The sequence below is a fragment of the Sitodiplosis mosellana genome, unplaced genomic scaffold, assembly GCF_009176505.1.
Source record: "Sitodiplosis mosellana isolate CC-2019 unplaced genomic scaffold, AAFC_SMos_1.0 Smas_scaffold_1513, whole genome shotgun sequence".
NCBI classification, from domain to species: Eukaryota; Metazoa; Arthropoda; class Insecta; order Diptera; family Cecidomyiidae; genus Sitodiplosis; species Sitodiplosis mosellana.
In genome coordinates, this window is record NW_022596755.1 from 1 (window position 1) to 14,505 (window position 14,505).

The 14,505-nt window shown below is 35.0% G+C and overlaps 1 protein-coding gene across 1 annotated transcript; it reads right to left on the reverse strand.

The window, feature by feature from the left end:
- Nucleotides 1-3,066: 3,066 nt before the first annotated feature.
- LOC129571165 (patj homolog) lies at nucleotides 3,067-8,016 on the reverse strand (the record flags this gene model as incomplete). The annotated part of the gene is given in 5 exon segments (XM_055450930.1): nucleotides 3,067-3,169; nucleotides 3,266-3,982; nucleotides 6,443-6,619; nucleotides 6,687-6,986; nucleotides 7,063-8,016. Coding segments are annotated over 5 exon segments (1,741 nt in total), but the record flags the coding sequence as incomplete, so codon positions are not given.
- Between the last annotated feature and the right edge of the window lie 6,489 nt (nucleotides 8,017-14,505).

Consider the following 14,505-nt stretch of genomic DNA (forward strand, 5'->3'; position numbering starts at 1 on the left):
TTTTTTTTCCAATTTTTGTCAAATTCCTGCTCGTCACTGGTTGAAGCAGGAAATCTGAGAAGCAAGCAGAAATTAGTGGGCATCTAGACCTTTCAATATCAGCCACCCGGTCATCAAAATATTGAAAACTTCATTTGGAATTGACTGTTGGCGTGAAACCTTCGAATATGCAAAAAATCGATTTTCATGGATTTTTTCGAAACTTTGGACAATTACTGCTCGTCACCGGTTAAAGCAGAAATTGTGGGGAGTGGGCAGGAATTAAAGGGCCTCCTTTTAATATCAGCCCTCAGATTAATCAAATGTTGAAAATTTAGTTTGGAATTAATTTTTGGGGCAAAACCTTCAAATATGCGAAAAATCGATTTTTATGGATTTTTTCGAAACTTTGGGCAATTACTGCTCGTCACCGGTTGCAGCACATATTCTGCGGAGCGAGCAGTAATCAGCAGAAATTACGTAGAACACGAAGCCATGCTCGGATTTAAATTTTGGAACCGGAGGGGGGGGCTAGCGTCACGGAGCTAATTTTTTGAGATATTTAACAAATAGTCTGGAAAAATCATCAAAAAATGAACCACACAAAAATTGAGTGGGGACTGTGGGAATCCTCTTTTCGGCATATGTCCTAGAACAAAAGTTTCTTCTTTTGAGGTCAAATCGATCGCGCACCCGCCGTTTTTGAATTTGTACGATTTTAAAAATCGATCCACCCCAATTGTACCTACTCTTTTGACCAATAACATTCTAATAACTATACTCACTAGATATATTACTAGAGTAATAAGATTGCATATTGTTACTACTTATTAGAAGTTACTAGTAATAAGTAGTAAGTATCTTATTACTCACTATTTATTAGTCCAAACTATAGTTTGAAGTAAAAAAAAACAATACTATTATAGTGAAAAAATAATTCGAAGTTTGTTTTAAATACGAAAAACCGAAGATCGTCTCTGGACGGTCTTGCCAGTTTGAGTGTAAAAAAATCCCATACTATTTCATCGTTTTTTCTGTGAAAATAGGCTAATTTGAATGGGAGGTACCCCTAAATCGGGTTCAACCGAAGGGCTTGCGACGAACAAATATATATGAAATATCTTCAAATATATATGTCAAATATTTCAAATATTGAAGCATTATTTGTTTACAAAATGCATCTTGATATTTCGTATGTTTGACATATTTGGCTATATTTCAAATATTTCATATATTTGAAAATTGAGAGAAATATTTCATATAGATATAGTCGAAATAATATCGGGTAATACAAAAAAACTTCAAAATGTGGCTTAAATATGCCTTAAATATATCAAATATTCCAAATATTTGAAATATGACGGAATATGACTGAAATATAGAAATATATGAAAATATTGCCGCATTTCAGGCGTCGCAAGCCCTTTGGGTTCAACTTGGTTCAAACTTTCTGGGATCTCATTTACTAGTGATAAAATAGGATTCTGAAAGTTTGGGCCAAGTGAGACTCGATTTGAGGGTACCTACCATACAAATTAGCCTATTTTCACATAAAATAAGTTTAAATAGTAGGGGATTTTTTTACACGCAAACCGGCAAGGCCGTCCAGAGACGGTCTTCACCTTTTCTCACCTATGGATCGTTCTAGACAATATTTTTACCTGAAAATTTGAATTTAAGGTTTTTTCGCCTATATTTACTCGTGAATTTTTTTTCAGCCCGATCTGAATATTTTTACTCTCTTGCCCATTAGAGGGTTAAGGGGCGAGAATTCAAACGGCTTATTCATTATCATTAACAAAACCAAGAATGAAAAAATCAAGAAAATAAAAAAAATCAGGACAGACAGACGGAAAATCAGTTTTATATATATTCTTATTGTTCCCATTATTCCAATCCTTAAATCCGAGGTTAGAAAAACTATATTGTTTTTATGTTTTTTTCATCCTGTCCATACATCTTGATGGTTTGAATTGAAATAGTGAAATGAATTACGAATAATATTTTTTCTTAAATCTAGATTACTTTATTTTGCTCAGCTATTCGGAATATATGAGCAAACTTGAAAATTTGTGATTTAGAAAAAAAATTCTGCAAACAACTATCGTCAAAAGAAGTCTTGTAAAAAAATTCCGTCTAAAAGATAAAAGTTTTGAAAAAGTAATTAATAATAATTCAAAACAACTCCAATTAATTTTTTCCAACAAATTCCAGTAAATTACTTTAGAGGAATATATCTTTGAGCAGTAGAGATGGGACCAAATTATTAATTTAATATTATTGAACGGTATTTTATTAAAATAACAAAATCAATTTTTTTATTCAAATAATAATTTAATAACAGATTTAATAAAATACGGATTTGGCCTATCTCCAATTTGCAAAAAGCAATAGGTAAAAGTAATTTTTATAGTGATTTGCCCCTTCTTGGTCATGTATTGTATAGTATAACTTTCGTTGCTTTTTCTATCAGCTACTCACAGAGAACGGAATTAGTACGATTGACATACACCGATGGTAATTTATCAAAATACCACCATTACTATTGGCGAATGTAGTAATATTGTATGTATTGTATCTGCTCTGCTGTGCAATATTACTATGTATTGGTTGGAAAACTCTCGGAAAAGCGCTACTGTGGGAAATCGGGGAAAATTCAGACCAGTCTCAATCGATCAGGCGGAAAATTTCATGTGAGGTAGCGACCCGAAGGGCGATTTTCAAGCGAAAGAAACATCCGTTTCTGGGATAAATGGAAAAAACTAGCCGATATTTCCGATTTTTTTCATTTATCTCAGAAATGGATGGTTTTTTCGCTTGAAAATCGCTACCTCACATGAAATTTTCCGCCTGATCGATTGAGACTGGTCTGAATTTTCCCTGATTTCCCGATTTCCCACAGTAGCGCTTTTCCGAGAGTTTTCCAACCAATACGTAGTAATATTGCACAGCAGAGCTGATACAATACATACAATATTACTACTTTCGCCAATAGTAATGGTGGTAATTTGATAAATTACCATTGATGTATGTCAATCGTACTAATTGCCTTTTCAGTGAGTACATGTATACAAACGGATGGCCTACCTAATGGATCTTGATAATCAAGTATTGAGAAACCAAATCCTCGGTCTGTTTTTTCTATATCAATGAAAACCGCTTCACTGCTCCATAAAGCTACACCCGAAATCTAAATATAAAAATTATCTATTAACCCAATATCTGTATATAAAAAATAAATTTTGAAATTAATAATTTTCATAAATTTTGGTATCTTATTACCCACCTGTTCCATTGACTTTGAGCGAAGTTGATCTGTAATTGTGTTTGTATTTGTATTTGTATTTGTATTTGTGTTCGTGCTCGATGTGAACAAAGAACTTTCGGATTGAGCCTTTAAAAGACCTTGCAATATCAAATGACCACTGGGAATTATGCTGCGACTTTCGAATGCTTCAAAATTCTGCGACGTGTTGATAATCGAAGGTGGATGCCCTCGAGCACATACAACTCGAACATTGTTGGGAAGTTCTTTTAATATCTTTACTACGTCGGTGTGCTTTAAATTTGTTAATTTATATTCATTTACTTGCAAAAGTTCATCTCCTGGTCTTAATTTTCCATCTTTTGCCACTGGGCTATCACTTAAAATCGACCGGATGAAGTGGTGTGGTCTTTTTTCTACACCACCCTCCACTTCAACGGTTCCCTCAATACTTATACCAAGACCTGCCAATTTATTTATTTCCGTAACAATGATTTCACTTTCTGGATATTCAATTTCCCATAAGTCCAGTTTACTTTTTTCTATTTGTGGTGATAGTACAGGCGTAACATCTTTTGAACTTAACGACATGCTATTCGCATCCATTTCTTCATCATTGTTCAAATCATTTGCAAAAATATTCGAATCAAATGTTGTACATGATTCTTGTTCATTATCGATTTGACAATCGTCACAGTCCTCAGTAACAATTGAATCGGCATCTGATTTTGGCGGCACCTAGAAATAAAATAAAAAGTTTTACGAGCGTAAAACGGACTTTTCCGCACAAGTATTCAAAAAAAAATTTAAAAAAAGTCAATCATGGTCGACCATCGTGTTATAAATCATTTAACACGGATTAACATGATAAAATCGTGTTAAAACAAATCAAAAATCCGTTCTATGATAACAAGAAAAAAAAAATTCAAAAATATCCAAGGGTCCCCCCTTGGGTGAAATTCTATGACATCCGAAAATTACCAGATGAACTAGTCCAATTTGGCCCAACTTTTGATACATCCAAGGTATTTACTAATAGTGACTCCTGGGCAAATTTGAGCGAAATCGTTTAAGCGGTTCAAAAGTTATCGTGGACACAACCAAAAATCGTAGTTTTTGGGCCATCATGGTCGGTCATCGTGTTATAAACCATTTAACACTGCCTAATATTATAAAACTATGTGAGAACGATACAACAATCCACTCTAGGTTGATTAAAAAAGACATTTTTTTCGACATAATCCAAGGGGGGACCCTTGGGTGATTTTTTATGATGTCCCAAAAGTACCAGATGAACTGGTCAAATTTGGCCCAACTTTTGATACATCCAAGATATTTACTAATTGTGACTCCTGGCCAAATTTGAGCGAAATCGCTTGAGCGGTTCGAAAGTTATCGTGGACACAACAAAAATTAGCACACTTTTTATCACGTCGATCGCTATACTTTTCTCACACACTTCGTGTGCGGAAAAGTAATTACTGCTCAGTTATTTGTATTACATGGAAAAAATATAAGTAATATCAATTCTCGTGCCGAAAGCGAACGATAAACTTGTGATATCAAGTTTAACCCCCGCAGGGGACTGCGGTCAGAACCCCTCCTTCGGTCCATTGGACCAATAATTTAGAAAAAATCCATATTGTTACACAGATTGCTTCCAAACTTGAGCGTTAAGCCTATGATATCTATCTACAACTGAAAATATCTTTTATGGTATGGTAATGCCCCATCATGCTTAGCTGTGATTTATTCGAGACTAAAAAACGAATGGCACCTTCAATGGATAGATTTTTTGTGGCCAAAATGGCTGTCAAATCAAAATAACCAGGAACAAGAAAGTCCAATTTTTTTATGCTCTTCAATTCCTTCAACTTTGATGAAAATCGAACAAAAACTACGGACATAGGGGGAAGGGGAGCTATTCGGATCAGGAGGCTATTCGGATCACTCGACCCATCTCCAAAATTGTACCAACACCATGACATATGGAACCAACATTAAATGTGTTGTTATTTGCCACATGTTTGGCAACCTAAATGTGTAAACACGAAAACATCAGGTTTTTCATGGCTCTTGGAGCCATTTTCCTACAAAAACTGAAATAATCAGCCAGACTTTGGCGGTGTCAATAAAATAATAATAATAAATGTGTAATCGAGAACGGTGTGCCGCAAAAGGGTAAAAGTGTGTTTTGAGCCCTATCGCCAGCATATTCCCATCATAACGGAATTTCGACTTTTGTGTTGTTTTGGTGGAGCAACAAATTGGAAGGTATTATATTCTGAAAGCTAAGGTCGAGTACTATATATGATTCATATAATATGAATAATAACATATATATGGCGCGTGCATTTTTTGACGACAAAATTTCGGAAATGGTACATGTGTGCTACACATTCTACAACTCTATATATATAAGTTTCATTATTTTGTTTAGGCATTTCATTTATTTTAGATGTAATATTTCATCATGTAATCGTGATATTGGTTCATTTTGAGGCTTAATTCTCAAATAATTCATGAATTTTCTGTATTTTTCGTCCTATTTGGATTTCGTTGAAATTAGTATCATTTTGACGTATTCTATTTATTCTGTTATATTTAGTTTATCATATTTTATATCAACATGGTTTTTACGTATGAGCATTAATAACATTTCACCATTTCTTCTTACATTTTTTTGTCATTTCATTCAATTCAGTTAAACACATTAACAATATTCTTGAATGGTGGGTACCAATGCCTCAGCGAGACCAATTTGCGCCCCGATGCAAAAAGAAATTTTACATTATAAAGAATGCAATCGATAAATTCAACAAAAACCACACAGAAAAAACAACGCAGAAACACAACGATCTAGTCAACTGGACTTTTGTTGTCAAACCGAATCGTTTGATTTATTACTGAATTTTGTTCAGTTTGTAAGTGACTCGATACGCAGATGGTTTGAATTCTTTCGAGCTGCGCTGATGAGACGTAATCGTCGAAATATCGGTCACTGTGTTCGGTTTATCAAAATTGTATGTGTTATTGTTGTTTTTTCTGTGTGGTTTTTGTTGAATTTATCGATTTCACTCTATATAACATCAATAGAGTAGCGGCTCACTCCGCAGTAGAAACAATTGAATTAGTTTAAAAAATCTGAATTTTATTTGGAAATTTTACGCCTTTGCGTAACTACTTAAAAATGCTTACCCATGTCAATGTAGTAATGGATGGCGAAGGTGGTAATGATAAAGGTCTGCTTTCTTTGGTTTCAGTCAAAGCCACTTGTAGATGTTCAAATTTACGTCCACGTAGAAACCGCTCTAGTGTCAATCGAACAGCTATGTCAGTATTCCGAAGAATTTCAACGGCTTGATGATTTGTTACCTTGGGTTAGTAGTAGATATATTTATTCATGATTATAAATTATAATTTAAAATCCATGATTTGTTACCCCAGCTAATGTTTTTCCATCGACGGCAACAATACGATCATTAATTTGGATTTTACCACTCATTTCTGCTGCGCTACCTTCAATTATACTTTTTACAAATATACCAGATAAATCCTCTTCTTCGCATACGTATCCGGCCACGGTTATCCCCAAACCGTACACATTCTTTCGCAGTTCCACTTCATAGGTTTCCGTTTCGGGGAAGTTTTCTATGATGGGTTCATTTGCTGAACATGGTGAAATCAACTCAAAACTATTGTGTTGTGAAGTTAATCCATCATGCAGAGTAACCACTTCAATCTGATGAATAAAAATCAAACAGCAATATCTTACGTTATTATAAAAAATAAGGTATTTGAATTCAGTTGGACCTTACGTGGGGAGAAATGAGTTGATCTACATCAACAATGAAATCATTTGTGAATGGAATAGATGTTTGAATTAATTGGCGTTCCAATTCCTCTGGGTCTGATAACATTTTAGTTGGGATAATCGGCGCATGTGTGGCCAATGATCGGTATTCGGATGATGTTGCCTCCACTGGTCTTGCAACAATAATTCGAACTGGGCAATTAGGTGCAGTTTGACGTAGTACAGTTGCTACTTGCTCTGAACTAAATCCACGAAGGTTGACATTACCTATTTGGAGAACGTGATCACCGCATTGTAATCGTCCATCACGCTCACTCACCCCGCCAGGTATAAGAGCTTTAATTACAACGCCAGTGCTTTTACCGCCGACCAATATGAAGCCGAGGCCATTTCCATCATTTATCAGATCAATAATTTCGACTTGAGACCATTCCGTACTCAAAACCATATTTTCTTTTGTCCGAAAATTCCCATAAATTTTTTTCTTTTATTTTTTAATAAAACCTTTCATCTATTCGATTGTGTAATGTTTTTCTAGTAGTTGGTTTTATTTTTCAAACTCTGTCACTGTGATTCATTCGCAATATTTAATTTTCCGAGTTGTTTTTTCACGAGCAAAAGTTTTCCAGCAACAACTGAACAATTTTCAAATAATTCAAATTTTGCATATATTTAAACTAATCTTTGTATTCAAAATTATGCAACTCAAAATTTATGCCAAATCTCTATTGAGGTAGTCTAAAACATGGTACGTATTTATCAATTTCTTTGATTGAATTCAAATTAAACCACAACAATAGCTGAAAATGTTATGGAACAGAATATTATGAAAAATTATTAATACAGCTCATTTCAATCGATTTTTCTATTTCACTTTTCTATTGAATTCACGTTCTATTCGTGTATCATGTATATAATTTTTATTCATTGCTTTTCCTTTGAGTTACATGTATACAAATAACCAACCTACCTACAAGCATGAGCATGAGCATGTGCTTACTTCATTGTGTGAGTGGTTCTTCTTTCAATTTATATAATTCTATATATATATATATATATATACCATACACAAATCAAATTGACAGCTAGAATACATTAGGGGAAATTGGTGGTGCAAGAGCAGACTGTTATTATAACATTTCAAATGTCAAACATTTGCACAAAGCGCCAAAATATCATTTTAACTGCGGACGATACCAATACCAACGCATCAATTGGAGTTGGTGATTCAAGTTGGTTAACTCTAACTAATCAATCTCATGTGTTTTTCATATAGTATCGACTACTCTTGTATATGTTTGAAACCATTGGTCTAATGTCAAAACCAACATCGCAATAAGTAGCCTGCCTAAAAGTCCACCGCTTTATATGGCTCTTATAGTCTTGATAATTTAGTAATTTATTTACACCGCAAATACTGGCTGAATATTTCATCGATACAATTTAGCCTAGACTTGAACATGAAAATATGAAAGACTAACTGAAGCATGAAACATTGTAATAGCGGTCTCAATGACTGCAAAAGACGTCGTTCAATTCATCAAAGAAGTTGTAAATTGAGCAGAAGTTTGACGTCTTATTTAGAAGTCGCCGTTGGTAGCTTTGAATTTACAAATTCATCTTGGAACATTTACCAATTTTTTTTTCATAAGGTATCTGACTATTCACCAAGAGTTGCTTGTATGCTACATGTTGGTGTTTTCATATAGCTAACCGTGTGCAAATAAAATGACTAACATTCACTCAGTTGTATGTAACTGTATGTAGTGATGCACAACTAAAACTGGCTAAGTTGATTGAAATCATGCGTTTTGTATGGAGACAATCACGTTTAGTTATTCTTTCAGTCAGTCGACTAATTTGGGACATTTTGACTAAAAGTGATTTGTGATTAAAGTAAACTGCAATTGCTTATTTTGTTCGAGACAATCACTTTTAGTCAGTCAAAATGTCCCAAATTAATCGAAAAATTTCCACACGGGTACTTATATCTGTTTATATACCAAATGTGAACTATCAAATGAACGTTCATTCGATGAATTCCGTCCGGTGTTTGTCAGAATGATATTGCATTACTAACGCCAAAACTTCAAACGACAGCAAAGTGTCGGAACTATGGTGTACGTGTGCACTGTATGATTGTATTGTGTCATCTGAAGAATAGTAGAGCAAACACAAACAAGGCAGAACACAGCAAACAATGTACGGCGCTGCTATGGAACAGCATTCCTGTATACACATCTTATAGGGCACAATCACCGGACGATGAATTCATTTTACCTGTATCACTTTTTACCCCAAGTGTCAATTAACACATCTATCAGTCTGTTATTAAAAATAAAATACAGCCCTCCCCCGCAAATTAGAAATAAAATGTCCCGAAACCATTTCTAATTTGCAGGGTTTTCTAATTTCTGGGATTCTGGACAAAAATGATAGGGGAAATGATTTGCTTAACTGAAAATGATATATTGAACACTGTTCAATGAACAGTATTGTACGTAAGCGCTTATTGTACTCGCACAGAATAAACGTCGCATTTCCCATGATTTTTATAGTAATTCATTACATTACTACATAATTTTTTCTATAAATTATTCGAATAATTGCAACACCGATGCGTTGCGTTGCGTTGCAGTTCCAATACAATTTACATACGAAGTTTCGAGGGGGCGACACCAACTATAAACTAAGAATCCAAACACTTAAAATACTAATCCCACTATTCCAATAATCCACGAATCCCACTAACAAAGCGTGAATTTTGGTCCACACAAAGCGGACGACGAGAAGAACAACAATAACATTGAGAAACATCGAAGTAAAACAAGAATCCAATTTCACGTGTCTAACCCCTTTCAAAGTTTACTACCGAAATAAAAGAACCCCGGTTGACGGATGGTCTTATAGCAGTTAGTATCAATTTGACAGAAATCTCATGATACTTCAAATGAAGTTTCCGAAGACTCAATAATATATTTCGTATTCGTTGGAAATATAAAGTTGTATTTAGTTTGAAAAATATTTTTCCATGGCATTGTTTTGCAAGACATTATCGATGAAATCAATTTGGTTCAGTTTCATTCACTAATGCCCATTCCAAGTGCTCCAGCTTTAATTTAAAGCTGCAGCTTTAAAAAAAATCGTTTTCCGCATTTTTCATGGGTTCTTCTGGGTGGATGAAATGAATCAGGGCGAATAATGAAAATTTGAACCTAAAGTCGCAGTAATTTTAAATTTTATGGAATTTTTGGTTTTTTTCCGAAAAACATCGATAGGGCACAAAAAGGTTTTTCGTCGAAATTTGTCGATTTTTTCTATTTATTCTATTTTTTCTACTTTTTTCGCCTCCCTTGTAAAATAGTCTTGAGGTTGTTCAAATGCGGTTGCTTTTTCCGAGAGTCTACTGTATTTCATTTGTTATTAATTTTCCAACAAAGTTTTTGTTTAAATTTTTAACCTTTTTGTCACTTTAATGATTATATCGATCGGCGATACAATTGTTTCGATAGCTCAAGCTATCATCATCAGTCGCAATTTCAAGTACAACTAAAATGTAAAAATTCATGTAAACGAAAATTGGTGCATCGTTCGAGTAGGAACAGCTGGAACGAGCACAAAAGAAAATAAGAAAGTGTTTGATTTACATACACATAGGTGAGTGTTTTAAAACGACAGTAGCACACAAATGAGAACAGTGTGACGTAAACAATACATTTAAATCAATTAACATAGGGATAGAGATCAATACAATTTTATGTACAATTTGTCAATGTTTATAGGCAGAGAAGAGAGTTGAGAAGTGTTGGCCGACATCTCTGTTTACATTGTTATTTTTTTTTTGATAAATGTGAAACGATTCGAGAATATTCAATCGATTTTGGTTCGATTCACATTCGATCAAAATGAAATCGTCATCGTTGATGCGGTGTTTTTCGGCTAAAATGTGTTCCGCTAGGCCACTTTTGTACGGTTCACAATTTTTGATGTCTTTTTTGTGCTCTCTCATACGCACTTTGAGAGAGCGACGGGTTTGGCCGATATACACAGCGCCACAGACTGAGCATGTTGCTTTATACACACCGGGTTTATCAATGTTGTTTCGTAGGTCTTTGTTTGTGTTTAGCAGCGATTTAAGTTTGGTGGTGCTCCTCGATGCTAGCGTGATGTTGCCCTTGTGTAGCGACTTTGAAAGCGAGTTGAATGTGTGTGCGTCATACGTCATTCCACACCAAGTCGTTTCTTTTTCATCACGAAGTACGGTGCAATCGCTGCGTAATTTTTGCCGCTGGTATTTTTTGATGATCGAATCGATGGTCGTTGCACTCACTCCGTTTATAACACCAATTTGAAGTATTTTTTGCTTCTCGATGGCGAATTTTTCAACAGAAAGTGGTGTGTTGACAAGCCGATGAATCATTGAGTTGAACGCAGAGATCTTATGCGACGGATGGTGATTTGATTCAATCGGTATAAATCGGTCAGTAGCTGTGACTTTCCGATAAATATCAAATTCGATGTTTCCATCATTTGTGCGTTGAATTGACAAATCCAAAAACGGCAATGTGTTGTGCTGTTCGACTTCACATGTGAATTGGATTTCGTAGCATATTGAATTGAACCATTTCAAGGTTTCTTCGATTTTATTCTCCTCTACAACAGCAATACAATCGTCGACATAGCGGTGATAAAATCGTGGGAAAAGCGAGTGTTGTTTTAGTCGCTCTTCGACCGTTATCATAAACAAATTGCATAGGAATGGGCTCAAACTGAGGCCCATGGCTAAACCGTCTGTTTGTTTATAATATTCGCCTCGAAATTGGAAGTATGATTGATTGATACACACTTCGGTCAAATCATACAGTGCATCACGTTCCAGGGGATTGAGTTGTTGTTTATCCAGCCATTCACGTAAACACAACTTCTTAGTCTTTTCAACTTCTGAAAATTCAATTCGAAAATCGAAATTGATATGTGAATCTGTTATTTAAGCCGCGAGAATTCTAACCAAAATGAGCATTAACAAAACCAAAAATTAAAAAATGAAGAAAATAAAAAAAATAGGACAGACAGACGAACTTTCAGTTTTATATACGACGATTCCACACTAAGCGGGTCAAAATTCTGATTTCACCTCTCCGATTTCGCTCAAACTTGGTGTATAAACTAGGTATAGTCAGAAACTTGCAAAGCCAAAAAACTAGGGTGACCTTTCCCACCTGATGAAAAATTAGGGTGACCTGACATGTATTTTGCGAAAAATTGACTATAGAACTTTTTTGACATTTTTCACTATGAGAAGTGTGGTATAAACTTTCAAAACTATATGCATGGTTGGATAGATAATCGATGGGGCTACAAAAAAGTCTTCTACGACCACCGGCGTCTATCCATGAATCCGAAAACAAAAACTAAGAAAGTCAAAACTCCGAAAATCAAAAATTCCGAATGGGCCAAAATTTCGAAAAAGCCACAACTCCGAAAAAAAACAAGATAAAGAATCCGATACTGATTAGCCGTTACTCTTTACAGTTTACACATATAACGAAGCAAACACAAGTGGCATTGAATAAACAGTGAGGTAACAGCAAGTGTCCCCAGTATCGGATAATGTGGCAAAGCAAGCAGAAAAATTGGAGCGATATCTGCCTTATGCGATATTGAAAATATATGTTTTACGCAGATTGGTAAATTCATAGTTGTAAACAACTCCAAATGCAATTTCTCTACATGAAAAATCGTTTGGGTCGTTCCTGAGATATAGCACAGACATGTTTGAACTCACTATAACTAAGAAATCAGTGGAAAATAGCAAAATTTGATCGGCAGCTATAATCTTTGCAGAAATAACTGCAATTTAGGTATTAGAATGTAATTCTTTCATGAAAAAACTAACCCATACCAAATTTGAAGGCAATCGGATGGAAAATTCGGATACCTCCCGAACAAATGTTCAATTTTTGTTCGAACAATAGCCGAATTTCTACATTATTTTGAAATTTTACAACAGTATTTGTGAAAATCGCAAAAAATGTTCGGCTGTCAATATAGTACGAATTTGGTTCATACCAATACCAATCTGAACATTTTTTGCGATTTTCACAAATACTGTTGCATTTTGACACTTTGCAATGTTTTGAACGTAACCTCATTTCTCTCTGTGATTATATGAGAAATTTTCGAAATCAACATTTAACTTACGAAATTTTTTGATTTTGGTATTTAAGTTTTACGAATGGATTCATTATGTTCAGTTGGACCATAAAAACTCATTCAGTACATAGAAGTACCGAAAATAAATCCATTTTTTATATCGACGATTCCACGAAATCAATCAAAATTCACATGAGGTTCTCAGAATCGGCTGAAATTTTGCACGGAAGCTGGGTTTGGGCAAAAACTCAGAAAGCCAAAATATTTCCCCAGGGTCTGCCTCTGGAGACCCTGTATCGATAGTGCAAAAATCGAAATTTCGCGAATTTTCGAATTTTTGGACCAACTTCAACGCGATCATAGTCAAATGAAATTTTTACACAATTTAGGGTTTGAGGAGTCCTTTCCAGCCACACTTAGGGTACCTTCCCAGATATCGTCTGACCCGATTTTTGGGTTATCAAACATTCAGGGTGAGTATAGAAAATTTACTCCCCCATTTAAGTGGCGGTTTTTAATTTTTTTCGATTTGGCATCAAAAATGGTATTTTTAAAAGTGGCGGGCACACGTGTGCAAGTAGAGGTGTCAACGGACAAAATTTTGTCCGTCCGTCCGTCCGAACATTTTTTGAAAAAATTCGGACGTCCGGTCCGAATGTCCGAAAACCGAAATTTTTTTTCGGACGTCCGGTCCGAATGTCCGAAAACCAAAAATTTTTTTCGGACGGACGGACGGACAAGGGGTTTGTCCGAACTTTTCAAATTTTTTCGGACGTCCGTAAAATTTTCGGACGTCCGAAAAAACTTCGGACGTCCGAAAAAACTTCGGACGTCCGAAAAAACTTCGAACGTCCGAAAAAAATTCAAAGCCAAAAAAAATATTCGAGCCAAAAAATAATTCAAAAGAAAATTTTCTCGGCTCCAATGATTTCCTTCTAATCCCACAATTGATCCGTTGCGACAAACAAATTCCCTCAGAATATTTTAGTTTCAAAGTGCAACAACCAACGTAAGAACGTTTACCAAAAAGTGTAAACCAACTAATATACAAACTAATATATTTTCTTTTGAATTTTTTTTTGGCTCGATTATTTTTTTTGGCTTTGAATTTTTTTCGGACGTCCGTAAAATTTTCGGACGTCCGAAAAAACTTCGGACGTCCGAAAAAATTTGAAAAGTTCGGACAAAACCCCTTGTCCGTCCGTCCGTCCGAAAAAAAAATTCGGACATTCGGACCGGACGTCCGAAAATTTTTTTTGGTTTTCGGACATTCGGACCGGACGTCCGAAAAAAA